The sequence below is a fragment of the Hoplias malabaricus genome, chromosome 7 (genome assembly GCF_029633855.1).
Source record: "Hoplias malabaricus isolate fHopMal1 chromosome 7, fHopMal1.hap1, whole genome shotgun sequence".
NCBI lineage: Eukaryota > Metazoa > Chordata > Actinopteri > Characiformes > Erythrinidae > Hoplias > Hoplias malabaricus.
Genome location: NC_089806.1, coordinates 31,248,872 through 31,271,613, shown reverse-complemented (window position 1 = coordinate 31,271,613; position 22,742 = coordinate 31,248,872). Strand labels below are relative to the sequence as shown.

The following is a 22,742-nucleotide window of genomic DNA, read 5'->3' as shown; positions in this document are numbered from 1 at the left end:
CAATGTCAGCACTGCAGTGACACCAATATAGTGATGATGCTGTGTTATTGTGTGTTGCACTGGTACCCGTGGATCAGATGTGTTTAAAGTGGTGTTTAAAGAAGTGTTTAAACGCTTCTTTGTCACTGCTGGACTGAGAGTAGTCCACCAACCAAATATGTCCATCTAACAGCACCCTGTAGTCAGGGTCCTCTGTCCACTGATGAAGGACTAGAAGAAGACCAACATTAACTGTGCAGCGACAAATGAGTTACTGTCTCTGACTTCACATTTACAAGGTGGACCAATCTTGACCTTTGAAGAACGGAGTGAACAGATGCAAAAAAGTGTGGTAGTGGACACACAAACACACTAGTGAGCAATTCATCTCACACACTGGGGTGGTGAACACACGGATCAGGGAGCAGTTTGGGGTTAGGTGCTTTGCTCAAGGACACTTCAGCTGTGGATGATTTTTTTTTTCCTGCAGGACTTGGGAAACCCCCTAGTCTCAATTCTCTAACCTTAAAGGAAACATCTACAATTGTAATAAAAAAATACTTTTACTTCAGTCTATAATTATAGAAATACACAGTGCCTATATAGTGAGTAGAGCTGAGTGTCTGTTTTTTTTTTTTTTTTGCCAAGTTGTGTAAAAAGAGACCTAATGTATTAGCACTTCAAACTCAGATGAAGATTTTCTATTTATCTGCATTTATCACAGGCTTTTTTGTTTTTAAATGTAAACAAATTTGTCTTATTTCTGGCATCTTGGAAATATTTAAAAATTATTAATGAATTTATTAATTGTCTGTAATGGCTTTTCCAGTTCAAGGTCACGGTGGGTCCGAAGTATAATCACTTGGAAAGGCTTTGCAGGGCGACACACACTCACACCTAGGGACACTTGAGTCACCAATTCACCTACCAACGTGTGTTTTTGGACTGTGGGAGGAAACCGTAGCACCTGGAGGAAACCCACGGAGACACCAAACTCCTCATGGAGAGTCACACAGCAGGACGTGAACCCACAACCCCAGCCCCAGGACCCTGAAGCTGTGTGACAGCAACACTACATGCTGCGCCACAGTGCCGCCCTATTAAATAATCTTTAGGTATAAACTGATTTAAAACAACCTTTTGTCAGAAAAACGGCAAACCAGAATACAAAATCCATTTTAATATGTACATACAAATATGTCTTCCATTTTAGAAATTCAGGTTAATTTCAAAAGAAATTGCATAAAAATTTAAAGCATGCCAAATCTGAAAAGTGCAGTGAGTTTTATCATGCACCAGTTTCAAGTATCAAAAAAAGACAGATCTAAATGTTTTGTCCTGTGTCCTCTGCAGGCATTAATCCCATGACCATCATAGTGTGTCATAAAATCAAAGGCTCCATTGTGATAATTGAGAAGGATGTTAAGCTCAAGAGTGCAGGCGGAACCGGGCAATGAGAGGCAAGTGATCAGAAGAGTTGTGCTGGTTAGGAAGGCCCTTGACCTCTACGAGCTGTGCTTCACTGACTAGGGCCAGCCTGGATAGCAGTTGCAGACCTTGCTCTGTGGGCACGCTGCAGTCTGGAAATATAAAACATGGTGTCATGTTAACGGGCAGCCAGACGTTTATGTGTACTGCAGTGTGGTGTGCTGCAGCAGCAGAGACTGCAGCAAGGCTGCTCAACAGAAGGTAAAATGAAAACAGGACTCGTAATGTTAAAGCTCCACTGCCCACACACACACTTTTGCATTTTCTTTACAAAACAAGTATGTGCCTTAAGGACAGAAAGCTTAGCTATTTTGTAACAATATAAGTGTGTGTTATACAGTTGATTTTGAATTTGAATTGTGTGTTCATGAATACACAAACTGTTTTATTTAGCACTAGCAATACAGTATTAAATGGTTGATCCTGTACAAATCTGCAGTTCCTCTGGATTTATTTCATGCTGGACAGAGTAAATAAAAAGAACTATAAATTGCTGAACACATTTCTGCTTCAGTAATAGTAGCAGCTGTTCAAATAATGTAATGTTTTTCACCAATAACAAAATGCCATTAAAGAAATCTATTCTAAAACCCGTAGCTGGGCCACTTTCAAAGTTATGAGTAATTTATGAGCACACACCCTGTGAACTCTGCCTTAATGAACTCAATGGGTTACTAGTATGAATTTGAATGCAGCAGTATACAGTCTATATATAAACATATATATAAATAACCTATATAGTGGAAACTTTCTTTCTTTTTTATTTTTAGTAATGCTACATTTATTTATTTTTTTTAATAATTTGAGTTTTGTAAACATATCACTTCAAAAAGTGTGACATTCGGGGTGGGCTGGAACGCATGAATTGCTTTTCTATTATTTTAAATGGGGAAAATTGACTCGAGAAACGAACTTTTCCCACTTACGAACCAAGTCATGGAACGGATCAAGTTCGTAGGTAGAGGTTCTACTGTATTAAACATATTCTGTGCAAGAACCCCAAATTCTTTAATTAGAAGAACTATACTATGTTCATTATTATTTGTCTCCTCTTGCTCATATTCTCATAAAACCATGAATCCATTACAGTTTTTTAAAAATGTTTTGTGCTTGTGGATGTTTGCAGTTAATTAGTTAATCATTTACATTTTTATTTTGTGGCACCTGTATGAGCATCCACCTTGATGACATTTCAGTCTGGGCCTTCTGAAACACCTTACATTATAGAACATCCTCTGGCAAATCAAATCCAGCTCAAATAGTGCAATACTCTACCATACCAAATATGACACAAGAAATATTACATAACAGTGAAGGTTTTCTATTAACATCTTTAGCAACCAAGAAACTTTGCTGTGCTCTTGTGAAAAGACTCACCTGTTTGAACAGACTTGTTCTGAATCGGTGAATAGAAGATATAATCCACAGTGATGGCAGACCGTGAATGAAAGGTGGTGATTTCAGGCTGCTTGCTGTCTTTCAGGATGTGTGAGTATGCTGAAGTGAGCTTTAGCCCATGTTCGATGCAGGCATTCTTCAGACTAGAAAACAGAAAAGAGAAGATAGGTTCTCAGTATCTGCACTGGAGGGAGTGTCACCACTGTAAGCAGCCATCAGCTAAAATGTCCCAGAGGATTTAGCCATGTCAAACGGCACTGTGAGCAGTCCATTCATATTAACTTGGCTAAGGCGTTTCTCTGTCAAGCTGAATTACAAAAGGCTTAGGGGAAAAGTGAGGAGATGGAAGAGAAACAGCTCTCTTTAAAAGAAAAAAAAAAACCTGGTTACTCAAGAACAGCAGTCCTTTGTACTTCATAATTCAGAAGAACTTGAACTTACAGTTTTAATGAAGTTTCTCGCTCCATTTCCTTCACTTTAGCTTCTGTGTAGAGAGCCAGAGAATAGTAGAAATTTTACCTCAAAACAAAAATATCTTAGCAAGGCATTTAGAAAAGAGGAATGGAAATATACCAGAAATTAATCAGTTTTTCTATGTAGACTGATCCTTAAAGTATCAATACACAAGAATCAAGATAATCCTGCCACCTAAAAAATGAATAAAAATACTTACCTTTGGGCTGGAATTCATATTGGCACTGCTGAGAGATGCCTAGGCTGGGGGGCCAAATGGGCACTTCAAGTATACGCTGCCCTCTAGAGCCTTCTTCTTGTCCGGACACCTACAACAGGAAGAGAAAGAATGATGAGAAAGTGCACACAAGGACATTAAAAGTAAAATTAACAAAAAACGCCAACTATGGTTAGGAGAAATAAAAATGAACAATCCCCACTAAAAAGGATGACAAAGAGCAAGAATTGGACAGAGTTGACAAAATTAACAATGATTTTACATAAAAGGTAGGTGTTCCTAATCCAGTGATCGTTGATGTACTGGGTTACTGACAGATCATAAGAACAATACAAATCACTTTTTGTATTTAATGGACTTCCTCACCTTCCCCATGGGCATGCCAAAATACTCCAGCCGGCTCTTGTTAATAAAACTGTAGAGTGGGGACCAGGGCACTGAGTTGAAATCTCCACACAGCAGGACTGGATAGGAGCTGCCATCACTGAGCTTTGTCACTCTGCTGATCTCAGCGAACAGCATGGCCAGCTGGGCAAGCTTGATGTCTCCACGCCGGGGGTTGTACAGCAGGTGTGTGTTGGCCACACAGAGGTTACAGGCTGAGCCTGAGCACTCCACTGGCTGTAGCAGCAGAATCAGACCCACATTGTCTCTGTCCAACAGAGGAATTCCTTTACGAAAATATTCCACATGGTGACAGGACAGCAGAGAGAAGCAGCTGCGCTTAAATGCCACTGCACAGCCGTCTGGTTTTCGTCCAGTTCGCCGTTTAAACTCACAGTGGTAGCCTGAGAGAGGGAATAATGGCTCATAAATAGTGAACAGAAAAGTAAAAGGAAGTTTTAATAAATACTTTTTTTTGTTTTTAAAATACTGAAGCTACCTTAATCTCTTGAACGATACCTAGATTCTTGGAACTTGACTAATAGTGAACTAACTCTAGTGAACTAAGCAATTATTACTATGTATTCAATGTAGCTTCGATAATATTAAAGCAATATACAGTATAATTTCCAAACACTTAATTAATCAGATAAAAAAAGAAATGCAAATAATAAACAAATTTTCTGACAAATTTTAAAAGCGAATTTGTTAAAGGGTGTCCTTTATATGCATGAGCCAAAGCACCAGAGGTGGGTAGACAAACATTTTACTCAAGTAAGAGTATTGTTACTTTAGAATAATATGACTCAGTACAAGTAAAAAGTAGTCACCCAATTAATTACTTGAAGAAGAGTAAAAAGTACTAAGTGAAAAAAAAATACTCAGTAACTGCTGAGTAATCTCTTTGTTTAATAATCAGGACATCAAATAATACACCTGAATGCACAAAAATATAAAACAGCAATGAACAAATTCAGAGCCTGAGAATATCTTATAATCAACTAAAACAATAATAAACTAAATCTTCCCAAAATAACAAATTAAATTCAGCCACAATAACTTAATAACAATGGGCTCAATAGGTAGAGGTTACAAAGAATAACAACAAAAAGAAAAAGGTTGTCTGTACATAAGTTTATTTTAAACTGGTGTGTGTGTGTGTCTGTGTGTGTATTTACCTGTTCAATAACAAAACAAATGACTAAATAGGCAGAGATTACAAAGAATAACAACAAAAAGAACAAGGCTGTCTGCACATAAACCATAAAACTTGTGTGTGTGTTAGGGATGCACTGATCCAAATGTTTCAGTTCCTACATACATATACATATAGTTTGTGTATTGGTTGATAACCGATACAGATCTGATACCATTGTTGAATTAATAAACCATATACCTCACCTTGTGGGAGGGACTTAAGGCATAAGAATTTACTTAAACATAAACAAAAGTATTAACAAAACATAAATTAACACATTAATATACTGAAATGCTATTTATTTGTCACTGAAATGAACAGTTGTGCAGGACCTTGGCACAGCATAGTCAAACTTCTTAAAATAGATTAAAATAAATATAATGTATCAGCCAAAAATGGAAATAAGTAGCTTCACTTTGTCAAACAAGAAAACGGCAAACGAAGAAAGAAAAACACAGAAACAATAATCAATTTTATTTTTAAATATTTAGTGTAAAAAGAAATCCAAAGTAAAATCTAGCAACAGAACCTGAGAAAAAAACTAAGACAAAAATTTTGTAAGCACGCAAACAATAAATAATAATATAATATAATAAAATATAATAAATTATAATATAATAAAAATATATAAAATTAAATGTGCCGCAAGATTCACTGTCATTGTAAAAAGTATCAGTTTGACCACGCCGGTAGATATAAATGGACTGTGATGGCCTTGGACTATATAGACTGCAAAAAGCTAATCCCCGGCCAGCAACAGAGAAACCAGTCCACTCAGACAAGACAGCCATAAATTAAACATGAGTGAGACACAGGCAGAAGTGGCAGTCACCAGACAGACACCAGCGTGCTCTGATGCGGCACTGATGTCAGGCAAAGACTTTTAGTGCAATTCAAAATATCGGTCTCATGGATTGGCCTAATTATCTGACACCCGATGCAGCTCATTTTGTTAATATCGGGACTGATATCTGACCCTAATATCGGATCAGTGCATCCATAGTGTGTGTTTGCATGTTCACTCCGTGAATGAATATTCAGTTTCAACAGCAGCTGGCTCTCAAGCACTGTTTGATTGGTGAAACAGAGTCAAACATCACAGTCATGTGACAGAGCTTCTGCTGGAAGTCTCGACAAAACAAAGAGATTGTGCATTGTACGGATTTATAAAAATAACTAGTAAGTAGCAATCAGAATGTAGCTCAATGTAACAAAGTAAATGTATTGATTGTTCTTTACAGATATTCATTCATTCATTGTCTGTAACTGCTTGTCCAGTTCAGGGTCACAGTGGGTCCGGAGCCTACGCGAAATCACTGGGAACAAGGCAGGCACACACACTTGAGGGGGCACCAGTCCTTCACAGTGTGAGACACACACACACACAAACACTTTTGAGTAGCCAATACACCTACATGTGTGTTTTTGGACCATGGGAGGAAACCAGAGCACCCGGAGGAAAACCACGTTCCCAGCCCCAGGATCCTGACATGGGGAGAATACTCTTTACAAATATACTCAAGTAAAAGTAAAAAATATGCTGCATTAAAACTATTCTTAAGTGCATGTATACACAAAATTAATCAAGTAAATGTAAAGGAGCAAATGTAGTGAGTTACTACCCACCTCTGCTAAGCATACATTTATGAGAGCAATCCAAATGTAAAAAATGTAGCATTTGATTCTCTAATATGATTCCAAGCAGCCATTTCTTACTTATGCTATATTCATGCAAACATACTTCTAGAATTCTGCCTAGTTCCAGAGTGCATATGTTACAATCCCTCAATTTATTTTAAGCATATATTCCTTCAGAGTTTTTCTTTAAAGAACACTAGATACAGAAATATCAAGTACCTTGAGATTCCAGCCTGGGCTTGATCTGCCTGTGATAGTGGTCTTCTTGCACTTCTTGCAGACACATTATCTAAAGAGAGGAAAAATAATTCAACATAGTGACCAAAAAAATATCTGTACATAGTCAGATTTCCAAAATAATATACAGGGGGTGTTCAATATGTTCTCAGTATAGATACAATTTATTAATCCTGCAGGTTAATTTCACTTTGAGAGTATATAAAGAAAACAATAGCTCATATAGATTATTAGTTTTGTTGCAATCACTACAAATCCACTATGTACAAAACCACAAATATGTTGACACAACTTGAACATCACATTGAGACTACGAATTCCAAGACATTATTCCTCCACCCTACAGCCCGAACTTAACCTCAATGAATTTTACCTGTTTCTAATGATTGAAAAATATAAAAGCCACTTACATCTGTATTGTGCAGCTCCAGTTCTTTGATGATATTGGGGAACCTGTGGCCCCACTCTAGTACATGAGGGTTGCAGTGTTTGTAAAGGTAAGCATTGCTCAGGAGGAGTTCTTGGGAGAGGATATTGTAAGACATTACAGTAAAATCAAAAGTCTGTTTATGCAGGCTTCCAGCTGCACAGCCATGGGGAACAGAGAGGTCCTCCCAATGTCTCTTTAACTCTGTATGGGTATTAGGGGATAAAAAATATATATAAATTAAAAGAAAAAAACAACCCACACATTAGTAATTTAATTGATCCCACCTCATTAAACCATATTGCTATTTACACACTCAATATTAACTGAGTTGTCAGTTTATTTATTGTACCTGCAATCACCGATCAGTTTAGATATATTGACATAAAACAATAAAGTGATATACGCACCTAAAAGAATAAGGTCTGTAGGTATGGCTAGTGCAATTTGTAAGCAGTAGTGCGAATTTGATTATTTTATAATCTGCTTAAAGTATTGTGTGCATAATCAGTTCTTGATGTAAGCAAAAAGTCCTGTATTGATGGAGGATGTCAAGATCTTGACTTAGTGTACTGATGGGAGGGGGTGCAGGATAGTGATTTCAATGTTAGCAGTCATGAACATCACGTTTTATTACTTAGTGTTTTTTTCCCTTCTGAATAAAAAGACAATTGTCATTTTTAATACAAGGCAACAAATTACATAAAATGACAAAATGTGGGAGAATGTTTGCATTTTAAATTACAATTATGCATTACACAAAAACACTTTAAAACTTATTTGTACACCCAATACCTTGGTGCTATGCTTGGTGCATCTTCTGTTTTTGTACTTGGATATATGTTAAAATTAATAAATCAATTAAAAAATAAGAAACATGGGCAATGCTTCTATTCCTGAAAACAGTATGGGTAGTCTTGTATTCTGATGTATAGCAAGAAATAATCAACAATCAGATCAATAAGAAACATACAAAATGCAAAGTAGATGTACCTGAAAACTAAGATACACATTGTTATAAAACTGCTTTGTAGTGTATACCTGCTTTAGATCCTGTATTCTCTGTGCTTAGTGGAAATTTCCCAGGACTCAGTGGCACACCAATGACATTCTTCAGCCATTCTGAACTATGCTCCCTGCTTTCTCTTGGAGAAGAGTGCTTAGAGCAATGCTGCACCTGTTCACCTGACGCCTTACTTTCAGTGCTTTTCCTTTTTTTGGGAGGTGGTCCTTTCTCAGAATGGTCCATCCTTCCAGCAAAGGGATGAAAGCCCTTTTGGGGTACAGATGTAGGTAATACTCCGGGACGCCTCCACTCGTTCCAGCTAAAGGTAGAATGTTTCTTGTTGTTGGTGGGGAAGCAGGTCTGTTGTTGGTCTGACTGGCCTGTCCACCAAGGACACCTTGGCTGCTGCCACTGTGTAAAAACAACTGCAACAGCCTGAGGAGAAGCCACTGCTCTCAAAGGACGGACGAACATGGATTGACTGCAACAGTAAAGAACCTCAGTTAGCACTAAACTGAAATAGTCCACCAACCCAAAATACCCATCCAATAACTTCCTGAAGGACTAAAAGATGACCAACATAAAATGTGCAGCAACCAATGAGTTATTGTCTCTGACTACAGCTTTGACCAACAAGGTGTGTCTAATACAGTGACTAGTGAGTGGACACAATGTTTAAAAACTCAAAATGATCAACAACCCAAATAACTGCTGATAATTGCCCTGTGGTGGTCTTGACCATTAAAAAACAAAGTGATAACAAGTTAATAAGCAAAGAGTTATATTTATATGCCACTTTTACAAGTGAAATTACAAAGTAGTTTCACTTTGAATCCGTGCTTCCTGCTTCTTTGCAGTTCAGACACTTTGCTGCTTAGCTCTGCTATCTTTTATTTCTTTACTTTATTTTCAAAAGCTTGTTTTTCTGTGATAGAGTATCTGAGATTTTTTTAAACATAAACAATTATCAACAATATGAAGCCACAACTGGAAATTGTATTTTTGGTTTTGATACTTCTTAAAGTAGTGTGATTGTTCTAGGAACCTGGACAGTTCCATCAGGCTACAGCAGAAGAAACTTTTAAAATGCCCCATTTTTTTCAACATGTGCTGTCAGAATTTTTATGGATTTCTACAAAGAATGACAGTTTTGGAAAAGGACTTTCAGAGCCTGGTATCAGAGTTTAAGGACTGGAATTTCAATGCTGTGCGAGGAGTAACAGTGTGTGAGAGTAAGGGCAGCAGACAGCGGTTGGAGGACTTAACAGAGGAGCGGATAGTGGAGACGCACAGAAATGGACCAGAGGATTGTGTGGATGGCAACATGAGTACAGAGAGACGGGCACCGGGTGGAGATTGAAGCTAGACCCAAATGGCATGCTCTGTAGTCGTGTCTTCTACTCCTGGTACTACAGCTATTAAAACTAAATTAAACTGTTAAACTTAACACTGCTGCTGAGACCAAAGTACAGAACCAGACCAGAATATCTTGTCTTACGCACTTCAGCTGAAAAAAAAAGATTTGAACCACTGCATGCCCTTTGTGAGAATCACAAATACAGTGAACACAACACAGAAAGGGCCAGAAGTGTCAGCCGGTCACAGCACCCCAGCAAACACGCAGCTCTTTGGAGATGACACTGTTAATGGGGTAATAAATCCAAAACTTGATGTGAGCCAAACATCACAGTCCCTGAAATCAATGCAAAGCTTCCAGCTGTACTGGCCGAGTACATGGCAGTGATGTGGATTATTGTACACGCTGGAAAGAATGACACTATCAAGCAGAAGTCTGAAGTTTTAAAGAGACTTTAATGACCTCTATAACACTCAGCAAGCTTAACATACAATCTTTCATCAGTTGACCTTCACCTGCAGAAAGCACCAATATGTTCTCACGTTTCGCAGATTAAACACTTGGCTACACAAAAGCTGCAGGTCAAATAGACTGAACTTCACTGACAACTTTAACTTGTTCTTTGGGAAGAGAGAATTTTTAGGAGAGATGGACTGCACACAAACAAGAAGTGTGTTAAACATCTGACAGAAAACTTCTCAGTGTGCAATTTATCCACTCCCCTTGATGGTGGCACATCAACACCAACATCCAGGAACTCTACTGTACAAACTAATGACTCTATTTCAGAGTCAGAACATCATACCCTCCTGAGGCAATGATTCTATCAGCTGCCAAAGACACCAAAACCCCAAGAGGAATCCTCCATTTCCCCTCCCACATCACCTCCCAGCAGCCATGGAGAAGCTGGTATCGGCTGGGACAAGGCTGTCACTTTCCCTGTCAGCCAGCCCTCGGGTGCAAAGAAGAACCACCCCACCTTCTACTCCACTCTTATCTACTGCCACATCCCCACTACAGTCCCTCAGACTGTCCCCTAAAAAAATCATGCTCTATCACTACCTGGAGAACCTCAAAGAAAGGGACAAGCTCCTCGACCCCCGGAAAGGCAGCTTCGCTCATGGCCCAATCGCCAGCAGGAGCTTCACACAGCTTCGTCAGCTAATAAGTGCGAGGAAAAGTGATTTTTTTTGGGTCCTGGCTGCTGCAGTGAAGATGTCAGCAGTACATGTTTTCAAAACAAGCTTGGACTGTAATGTTATCTATTCCAGTACTTATCAGGAAAAGAATGAACTGGGAGTACCGGTCAGATACTTTGAATGTAGCCAATCTACAACATATAAAATGTGAGACACAGATCCTATGGCAAAGTGCACGAGTTACTAAGTTAGCTCTTCTAAATATCAGATCTCTTATAAACAAATCACACTTAATTAATGATTTTATTACAGCACATGGGCTTGATTTTATACTTTTAACTGAAACTTGGCTAAATAAATGTAGTGCTGCAACAATTGGCTCCTCTAGATTCCCTTTTATTTCTTCTGATTTTGACCATTTTCATTTTTTTTTACCATTTTGTTGGTGACTTTAAAATACATATTGCCAAAAAACTACATGACATATTGGACTCTCTTGGTCTTTCACCAATGTTACAAGAGTACACACTCTGAATAAAATTATCTCAGATATTCTCAACGTATCAGCCTGTGTGAAGGATGCTGCTTTTTCAGATCACTACTGTGTGTTCTTTGATATGTGGGCCTCACTAGACATCACAGGGAGATGGGTTTGTGTCAACAAAAGGATTATAAAAGACTGCACAGCTACAATTTCCATGAGTAAAATGTGCACTAAACCATGTGAACAATCTCTGTTGATGCTCTGCTGGATAGTTATAACTCAAAAATGGTCAGTGTTATGAATGAGACTGTGCCAGTTAAAGTGAAGGCTACATCTTGCAAAAAGAAAGCATATTGGAGAAATGCTTCTGTTGCAATGCTGATGCCGTAAAACCTTCAAATATTAACAAAGAAATTTTCAAAGATAGGCTACATTAATACAACAAGGTAATATTCAAATCACAACAATATCTCTAGCATCATCAACAATAACATAAACAGCAGCAAAATCCTCTTTGCCGTGGTCAAAAACTTACAAACTCACCCACACTAAAGGCCCCTAAATTAGTATCAGCTGAGAGATGCAAGTAGTTTGCATACTTTTTAACACTAAAATCCAGATCATCATGATGGTTAGTATATCCACATCCAACAATGGGCCTGTACTCTCTCCATTACCTCATAAAGACATCTTGCTTAAAATTTCAGAGTTCAGTACTGTTAGCAATGAAATATTAATTGACAAAATTAGTCATCTAAAACCATCCACTTGCAGTCTTGAGATTACCAACCAAATTTTGTAAAGAATATGTTTCACACTATAGCACCAGACATACTCCAGATTGTAAACACCTCACTCGTGTCAGGGGGTTTTCCAAACTCACTTAAAACTGCCGTTGTAAAGCCTCTTCTAAAAGAGAAAAATGTTGAATCATCTCATATAAGCAACTACAGACCAATTTCTAATTTGCGGTTCATTGGAAGAATTAAGAAAACTGTTTTCAAGCAAATTACTGGCTTCTTGTCCATAAAGAGCAGCCAAGACAAATTCCATTCTGGGTTCCGGTCTAATCACAGCAGTGAGACAGTTCTAATTAAGGACATTAGTGACATTCGCATACAGGGGCTGGAAAGGTATCTCTTCTACGGCTTGATCTCAGTGCTGCCTTTGATACCACTGACCATAAAATTTGTATAAATAGACTCGCAAATTGGGTTCGACTCTTATGAACAGTCCTAAAGTGGTTTGTTTCACACCTGAAAGGCAGGAACTACTTTGTAGAAATAGAAAATAATATTTATTAGTATGTGCCAGTGACCTGTGGTGTCCGCCAAGGCTCTATTATTGTACCACTTCTATTTACTTTATACATGCTTCCTCTTGGCCAGATTCTACAAGACTATGTGCTGTCCTACCATAGATAAACAGATATTACTCACATTTACTTGGCCCTGTCCCCAAAATGACACTGGTCCATTTGACTAATTGTGTAAAAGCCTTGAACACATCACTAACTGGATGGGACACAACTTTCTGCAGTTGAATAAAGATAAAACAGATTATTCTATTCATAACAGCAATGAGAGACAAAGATTGGCTATACCTGAACTCGAAAGCCCTCAAATCTAAAAAAACGGCTCACAACCTCAGTGTATTAATGGACCCAGATCTCAGTTTTATTAGTCATGTTGAAGCGGTTACTAGATCAGCATTTTACCATCTTAAGAACATCAGTAAGATTAGAGATTTTCTGACTAAACCAGACCTTGAGAAATGTATCCATGCTTTTATTTCCAGCAGGATTGATAACTGTAATTATCTCTTAACTGGACCTCCAAAATAGACCATTAAACAGCTTCAGATGACTGAGAACATTAGAAGAGCCCTGACTTTAGGCACTTTTAAATCAAGACTTAAAACATTCCTGCTGGAGCAGCTACAGCTCAGTTTAAAATACTCTGCACTTTTTATTCTGTAACAGCACATTAGTTTTTTTTTTTCTTTTATTGCATCATTTTAATTTTTGAATATTTTAATTGTGTTTTTTTATACTTTATGCATTTTCTTTTATTGCACAGTTTTATTAAATATTGTTTTACATTACTTTTATTATTGCTCTTAATTTAACTGATTTCTATTGGCTCTTTTGACTCTGTAAAGCAGTTTGGATTGCCCTTGTGTATGAAAGGTGCTCTATAAATAAATTTGCCTTGCCTTTATTTGTAATAAAAATTACAAATTAATACCAGAACAAAACAATATCACCTCAACCACTACAACATAAACAGACAGGCTATTTTTGTCCAACCTTAAAAGCTAGGGCATATAAATATCTTAAGCTGTTTTTTTTTAAACAACTCCTTAGACTCAGCAAATCACATGTCTAACGGCAGATTACAGCAAAGGGAGCTAACTAACATGCAGAGCAAAAAGTTGGACTACAGTGTATAAGTTTACAAAGTAACCCTATATCTTTATAAGAACTGATACAGTGGGCATTATTTTGTCCACTAATTTAGTCCAAATATTATAGTATGAACTTTCTTGCCCAGGCATTGTATTTAAATGTTTAAAACACAGAGAGCAAGAGGTCTCTAGAAGTGTCAGAGACTATAATTTAGAGTAGTACCAGTGAAACATGCCAACATGACTGATATGCAGCGTTAGTGAACTGATAGCTCTAGCAGATCTTACTTGGTGATTGAAGTTGTACCGGCATAGCTTATATTTGGGTGTCGATACATGTAAAGGAAGCCCGCCTTAAAAAATGTTGTGAGTACTCCCACCACTTGTTCTAATTTTTATTAAGATTCTATCTTATACCGAATACAAGACGAGTAAATTAAAAGCTGGCACTTGAGCTAACAAGTCCTGCTAACGAAAAACAAAACGCAGAGTAGGCCTATGCGTCTGACGTCAACACGGAGAGACAATAGTTACGCACGCCGTGGGGCGAAGGTGAATCCGTTTCAAACCGCTCCCTACTCCCTCTGTTGTGAACTATACAGGTCATTGTGTTACAATTAAATAACAACATTTACACGCAAAAGTGTATTTAATTAATATACATTCATATACAGCTAAAGGGCTAATTAATCATTGCTTAGTACTTAGTACACATTTGGTTGTAGAAACGCATCACCTACATAGTACACTATATTTTGCCCTATGTAGGGCGCATGGGAGCCATTTGAGCCGAACCGCTACTGGGCGAATAAATAGATAAAATAGTGATCAAACTGATCAAATAGCACTAAAATCCTATTCCATCCTTAACACTGCTCACTTAAGGTGGGCTGACATTAATAGAGCTCTAATTATAATCGAAGCGGGCTCTAAATTCTGAAATAATAATTTCACTGTCCAGGCACAATTTTCTTAGACACCCTTACCTTGTAGACGTAAAGTAAGAGTATGTCATCTGTTGCGACAATTTGTGTTCATCTTCTGGGCCATCATCAGAGGACAGGTCACTGTTGGCTGGATGTTCTTCGTTAATATTCTCAGTCGAGCAACGACACAGGCTTTAAAAAGTCCAGCTGTACTGACCCACTCGTACGATCACAAGTGGCGTAGCACCATATTTTGGGACCTGGGTACATGGCAAGGGAACTTTTCCTGCACCAATACCGTTTCTTTATATATATATATATATATATATATATATATATATATATATATATATATATATAATTAGGACTGAAACGCTTTTTCTGCAGATTCCTATATGTTTTCAATAAAAAAAATGTAGGAGGCAGAATGTACAACTCTTAACACATACTAAACAAATTATGATATTCCCACATCATGCCACATGTAACGATTGACTGGAGTCAAGCTATCCGCACTTTGGAAACTGACGGTCAAGCCATCCGCACTTCAAATCCGAATGCACGTATAGGCGCGTCATTACGGTTTTTCATTGCGGAGAACACCACGTCCGCTTTGGGACAGATAGAGAGTCTGAAACCCGCGTTTGAGTAGCGATGTCTCTGTTAATAAATAAATGCACGCAATGCTAAAATGGACTAAAATTAACAAGCCATTAGGAATATATTTCGTTTTAAATCACTTTAAAAAGGCAAAACATGCTTTGATTATTTCATACATTTACGTATTTTTTACTTTTCTATAAACACTTAACTGGCTTTGAATAGTAATCCTGGTGGACATGTAGAAATACAGATTACATTTTACTGTCATTAAACAGAGGTAGCTCACTGTATAATATTCTCATGGATTTATACTGAATACCTACCAATATGGATTTCTCAAAAACTGCCCATAATGCCTAAACCATTCCACTGTCATTAAACAGAGGGACCTCTTGGCTATCAGCTGAATGATTTTGGTAGAATTTCACTGTGTATTTTTCTCATAAACACATACTGAATATTACTAACATGGATTTCTCAAAAATTACCCATAATGCCTAAACCATTCCACTGTCATTAAACAGAGGGACCTCTTGGCTATCAGCTGTATGATTTTGGTAGAATTTCACTGTGTACTTGTCTCATAAACACATACTGAATATTACCAATGTGGATTTCTCAAAAATTACCCATAATGCCTAAACCATTGTACTGTCATTAAACAGAGGGACCTCGAGGCTATTACCTGTTTGATTTTGGTAGAATTTCACTGTGTACTTTTCTCATAAACACATATTACATACGTACTGATATGGATTTCTCAAAAATTTCCCATAATGCCTAAACCATTGTACTGTCATTAAACAGAGGGACCTCTTGGCTATCAGCTGTATGATTTTGGTAGAATTTCACTGTGTACTTTTCTCATAAACACATATTACATACGTACTGATATGGATTTCTCCAAATTTACCCATAATGCCTAAACCATTCCACTGCCATTAAACAGAGGGTCCTCCTGGCTATCGGCTGTATGATTTTGGTGTAATTTCACTGTGTACTTTTCTCATAAACTCATACTGAACATTTACCAATATGGATTTCTGAAAAATTACCCATAATGCCTAAACCATTCCACTGTCATTAAACAGAGGGGCCTCTTGGCTATTAACTGTATGATTTTGGTAGAATTTCACTGTGTACTTTTCTCATAAACACATACTGAATATTACCAATGTGGATTTCTCAAAAATTACCCATAATGCCTAAACCATTCCACTGCCATTAAACAGAGGGACCTCTTGGCTATCAGCTGTATGATTTTGGTAGAATTTCACTGTGTACTTTTCTCATAAACACATATTACATGTGTACTGATATGGATTTCTCAAAAATTTCCCATAATGCCTAAACCATTCTACTGTCATTAAACAGAGGGGCCTCTTGGCTATCAGCTGTATGATTTTGGTAGAATTTCACTGTGTACTTTTCTCATAAACACATATTACATACGTACTGATATGGATTTCTCAAAAATTACCCATAATGCCTAAACCATTCCACTGTCATTAAACAGAGGGACCTCTTGGCTATCAGCTGAATGATTTTGGTAGAATTTCACTGTGTACTTTTCTCATAAACACATATTACATACGTACTGATATGGATTTCTCCAAATTTACCCATAATGCCTAAACCATTCCACTGCCATTAAACAGAGGGGCCTCCTGGCTATCAGCTGTATGATTTTGGTTTAATTTCACTGTGTACTTTTCTCATAAACTCATACTGAACATTTACCAATATGGATTTCTCCAAATTTACCCATAATGCCTAAACCATTCCACTGCCATTAAACAGAGGGGCCTCCTGGCTATCGGCTGTATGATTTTGGTGTAATTTCACTGTGTACTTTTCTCATAAACTCATACTGAACATTTACCAATATGGATTTCTGAAAAATTACCCATAATGCCTAAACCATTCCACTGTCATTAAACAGAGGGACCTCTTGGCTATTACCTGTATGATTTTGGTAGAATTTCACTGTGTACTTTTCTCATAAACTCATACTGAACACTTACCGATATGGATTTCTCAAAAATTACCCATAATGCCTAAACCATTCCACTGTCATTAAACAGAGGGACCTCTTGGCTATCAGCTGTATGATTTTGGTAGAATTTCACTGTGTACTTTTCTCATAAACACATATTACATAAGTATTGATATGGATTTCTCAAAAATTACCCATAATGCCTAAACCATTCCACTGTCATTAAACAGAGGGACCTCTTGGCTATCAGCTGTATGATTTTGGTAGAATTTCACTGTGTACTTTTCTCATAAACTCATACTGAACATTTACAGATATGGATTTCTCAAAAATTACCCATAATGCCTAAACCATTCCACTGTCATTTAACAGAGGGACCTCTTGGCTATCAGCTGTATGATTTTGGTAGAATTTCACTGTGTACTTCTTTCATAAACACATATTACATACGTATTGATATGGATTTCTCAAAAATTACCCATAATGCCTAAACCATTCCACTGTCATTAAACAGAGGGACCTCTTGGCTATCAACTGTATGATTTTGGTAGAATTTCACTGTGTACTTTTTTCATAAACTCATACTGAACATTTACAGATATGGATTTCTCAAAAATTACCCATAATGCCTAAACCATTCCACTGTCATTTAACAGAGGGACCTCTTGGCTATCAACTGTATGATTTTGGTAGAATTTCACTGTGTACTTTTTTCATAAACACATATTACATATGTATTGATATGGATTTCTCAAAAATTACCCATAATGCCTAAACCATTCCACTGTCATTAAACAGAGGGACCTCTTGGCTATCAACTGTATGATTTTGGTAGAATTTCACTGTGTACTTTTTTCATAAACTCATACTGAACATTTACAGATATGGATTTCTCCAAATTTACCCATAATGCCTAAACCATTCCACTGCCATTAAACAGGGCCCCTCTGTTTAATGACAGTGGAATGGTTTAGGCATTATGGGTAATTTTTGAGAAATCCATGTTGGTAATATTCAGTATGTGTTTATGAGAAAAGTACACAGTGAAATTCTACCAAAATCATACAGGTAATAGCCAAGAGGTCCCTCTTTTTAATGACAGTACAATGGTTTAGGCATTATGGGTAATCTTTGAGAAATACATATCAGTACGTATGTAATATGTGTTTATGAGAAAAGTACACAGTGAAATTCTACCAAAATCATACAGCTGATAGCCAAGAGGTCCCTCTGTTTAATGACAGTACAATGGTTTAGGCATTATGGGTAATTTTTGAGAAATCCATATTGGAATGTATTCAGTATGAGTTTATGAGAAAAGTATACAGTGAAATTTTACCAAAATCATACAGCTGATAACCAAGAGGTCCCTCTGTTTAATGACAGTGGAATGGTTTAGGCATTATGGGTAATTTTTGAGAAATCCATATTGGTAATATTCAGTATGTGTTTATGAGAAAAGTACACAGTGAAATTCTACCAAAATCATACAGGTAATAGCCAAGAGGTCCCTCTTTTTAATGACAGTACAATGGTTTAGGCATTATGGGTAATCTTTGAGAAATACATATCAGTACGTATGTAATATGTGTTTATGAGAAAAGTACACAGTGAAATTCTACCAAAATCATACAGCTGATAGCCAAGAGGTCCCTCTGTTTAATGACAGTACAATGGTTTAGGCATTATGGGTAATTTTTGAGAAATCCATATTGGAATATATTCAGTATGAGTTTATGAGAAAAGTATACAGTGAAATTTTACCAAAATCATACAGCTGATAGCAAAGAGGCCCCTCTGTTTAATGACAGTGGAATGGTTTAGGCATTATGGGTAATTTTTGAGAAATCCATATTGGTAATATTCAGTATGTGTTTATGAGAAAAGTACACAGTGAAATTCTACCAAAATCATACAGGTAATAGCCAAGAGGTCCCTCTTTTTAATGACAGTACAATGGTTTAGGCATTATGGGTAATCTTTGAGAAATACATATCAGTACGTATGTAATATGTGTTTATGAGAAAAGTACACAGTGAAATTCTACCAAAATCATACAGCTGATAGCCAAGAGGTCCCTCTGTTTAATGACAGTACAATGGTTTAGGCATTATGGGTAATTTTTGAGAAATCCATATTGGAATGTATTCAGTATGAGTTTATGAGAAAAGTATACAGTGAAATTTTGCCAAAATCATACAGCTGATAGCCAAGAGGCCCCTCTGTTTAATGGCAGTGGAATGGTTTAGGCATTATGGGTAATTTTTGAGAAATCCATATTGGAATGTATTCAGTATGATTTTATGAGAAAAGTACACAGTGAAATTTTGCCAAAATCATACAGGTAATAGCCAAGAGGTCCCTCTGTTTAATGGCAGTGGAATGGTTTAGGCATTATGGGTAATTTTTGAGAAATCCATATTGGTAATATTCAGTATGAGTTTATGAGAAAAGTACACAGTGAAATTCTACCAAAATCATACAGGTAATAGCCTCGAGGTCCCTCTGTTTAATGACAGTGGAATGGTTTAGGCATTATTGGTAGTTTTTGAGAAATCCATATTGGTAGGTATTCAGTATAAATCCATGAGAATATTATACAGTGAGCTACCTCTGTTTAATGACAGTAAAATGTAATCTGTATTTCTACATGTCCACCAGGATTACTATTCAAAGCCAGTTAAGTGTTTATAGAAAAGTAAAAAAAAATACGTAAATGTATGAAATAATCAAAGCGTGTTTTGCCTCTTTAAAGAGATTTAAAACGAAATATATTCCTAATGGCTTGTTAATTTTAGCCCATTTAGTCCATTTTAGCATTGCGTGCATTTATTTAGTAACAGAGACATCGCTGCTCAAACGCGGATTTCAGACTCTCTATCTGTCCCAAAGCGGACGTGGTGTTCTCCGCAATGAAAAACCGTAATGACGCGCCTATACGTGCATTCGGATTTGAAGCGCGGATGGCTTGACCGTCAGTTTCCAAAGTGCGGATAGCTTGACTCCAGTTAACGACTGTACAGTGTCCGGAAGAAACGGCATTTCATTCTTCCTCAACACAGATGAATTTTCGAATGAAATTAATTATTTATACATAAAAATCACATATGTCTCACACATGCATACGTACACACGACATTGGGGGATTGGCGCAGACACACTAGAATGTGGTTGAGGTTCTTTGAGGAGAGTCAATAAATGAGGTGAGTTCAAGTTTACCTCTGGTTGTGGCCTCTGTCTACACAACAATTGGCAACGAAGATGGCTGAATGTTACGACGGAGGTTTAGGGCCACAGCGGTAAAAAAAAAAAAAAAAAACAAGATTCCGAGATTAAAGTCGGAATAATTCTGAGAAAAAAAGTCGGAATAATTCTGAGAAAAAAAGTCAGAATAATTCCGAGAAAAAATCTCAGAATAATTCGCTGCGTATAATGGAGCAGACACAGTGTAAAAGTGTAGAACTCCGGCGCCCACGAGGCTCCATCGTGTTACGGCTCGGACTCGTACAAAAAACTAAAGCCTTATGCATGAATTATTTATTAAACGCATTCACACGACATGACGCAGCCCCTGACTGAGATGCATAAAGGCTTTAGTTTTTTGTACGAGTCCGAGCCGTAACACGATGGAGCCTCGTGGGCGCCGGAGTTCTACACTTTTACACTGTGTCTGCTCCATTATACGCAGCGAATTATACTGAGATTTTTTCTCAGAATTATTCCGACTTTTTTTCTCAGAATTATTCCGATTTTTCTTTCTCAGAATTATTCCGACTTTAATCTCGGAATCTTGTTTTTTTTTTTTTTTTTTTTTTTTTTTTTACCGCTGTGGCCCTAAAACTCCGTCGTAGAATGTTTCCTACCTGCACCCTCGCGTTTTCTGTGAGCGCCGGGCAACCCGCCGGTGCCATGGATTGGCTGGTATTCCTCCTTCAACACTTACATATTAGTGGCAGTTTTGGACGGTGTGACAGATCACAGGAAGCGTGCGGTATTACTGCACTGTTTGGGGCAAGAGGGGGGTTATATGGAGAGAGATTAATCTCATAATACGTTACAAAGGCATACATGTTAGTCTAGGGTGACCAGATTTGACATGGTGAAAAAGAGGACACGTCTTGGGGGGTACTGACGTGCAGACTGACCAATTCAATGTTTACAGAAAATATTATCGACAAATAACGGTAGCTCTACAGTCAGACCGGGCAATCCGAAGATTTTAGGCTACTTAACTACTACTCCCCCTTCTCACTCAAGCGAACCAAACGGAGTAGGGGAGGGCGGGACTAGTTTGTGAACGAAACGCTAAAAAACAAAATCCCGGGCGTTTGTGAAATTCCACCTGGACATTATTTAAGTCTCAAAAAGAGGATATGTCCTGGTTAAAGAGGACGTCTGGTCACCCTAGTTAATCCACAAATTAAACATAAGTCACAAATATGTTTCACTGTTTACAAATTAATACATCCCAATCTGTGTCTCACTGGCCTTCTGACTGACAGTCTGACTGTTTTCTAGTTGGTGCAGTTCCGCCCCCCTTGAGAGGACTATACTCTGATTAATCTGTTAACCCTAGAGCCACGCGACTGTCATGTTGTTTGGGCATGCAGTTCCACATTAATTTATTTTAAGCACTTTTGCTTAGGCTGACAGTAGTGGATAAAACCTTTTATACTGTAGCATCTGTCTCTAATGTTCCACCTTCAGTTTGCTTTCCACCATTGTTGTGTTGCTCCAGTCTGTCTGTCTCGTCTGTTACTCATTCCCTTGAAGTCAGTCTTTGTATCTCTGTTGTCTCATGTCTGTGTCTTTTCTCTGTTTAGCTCTGTGTCCAAGTTTAGCCTGTTAAGCTTTCTGTGTTTTAGTTTAGTCTGTTTAGCTGTCTGTGTTCAAGTTTAGTCTGTTTAGTTTTCTTTGTCTGTTTAGTTCTCCCTGTCCAGGTGTCTGTTTAGCTCTTCCATGTTTAGTTCTCTGTTTGGTTCTCTGTCTAGTTTCAGTCTGTTCAGTTCTCACTGTCTAGGTTTGTTTTAGTTCTCTCCATGTATTGTCCTTCTGTTTAAGTCTATGTCTTATTTGGTTTAAGTATTCTGTCTATTATACTACTCTGTCTGTTTTGTTATTTATTGTTTAAATAAAAGCTGTGTTCTTGTGATTGTGTCCGCCTCTGTTAGTCAGACCCCACGATCCTGATAATATAATAAATTGGATAATGCATAAACTGGATTGGGAAATGCATAAATATGTCCATGATAACTTTCCTTTTGAGAGAGAGAAAAAAATGTAAAAAAAAAAAATAATAATAAAAAAAAAAAAAGGATGATTTTGTGACATATGGTTTCCCAAATGTCCACTTGTAGGCACTGTTGGTCCAGGCTGTTTTCTTCC

The 22,742-nt window shown here is 37.4% G+C and overlaps 1 protein-coding gene across 3 annotated transcripts; it reads right to left on the bottom strand.

The window, feature by feature from the left end:
- Nucleotides 1–1,162: 1,162 nt before the first annotated feature.
- Nucleotides 1,163–21,283, bottom strand: angel2 (angel homolog 2 (Drosophila)). 3 transcript variants are annotated; one of them, XM_066676974.1, is made up of 10 exons: nt 21,221–21,283; nt 14,819–15,018; nt 8,482–8,927; nt 7,424–7,644; nt 6,996–7,065; nt 3,923–4,344; nt 3,539–3,647; nt 3,307–3,349; nt 2,845–3,008; nt 1,164–1,559 (listed from the first exon to the last, which is right to left on the bottom strand). In XM_066676974.1, the coding sequence occupies exons 2-10, from the start codon at nt 14,845–14,847 to the stop codon at nt 1,408–1,410; spliced, it is 1,656 nt and encodes a 551-aa protein (XP_066533071.1). In that variant the 5' UTR covers nt 14,848–15,018; nt 21,221–21,283; the 3' UTR covers nt 1,164–1,407. The 3 variants fall into 3 exon arrangements, with proteins under 3 accessions (XP_066533070.1, XP_066533071.1, XP_066533072.1); XM_066676973.1 differs by lacking the exons at nt 14,819–15,018; nt 21,221–21,283 and adding an exon at nt 14,121–14,344 and having other exon boundaries at nt 1,163–1,559; XM_066676975.1 differs by lacking the exon at nt 21,221–21,283 and having other exon boundaries at nt 14,819–15,019.
- Between the last annotated feature and the right edge of the window lie 1,459 nt (nt 21,284–22,742).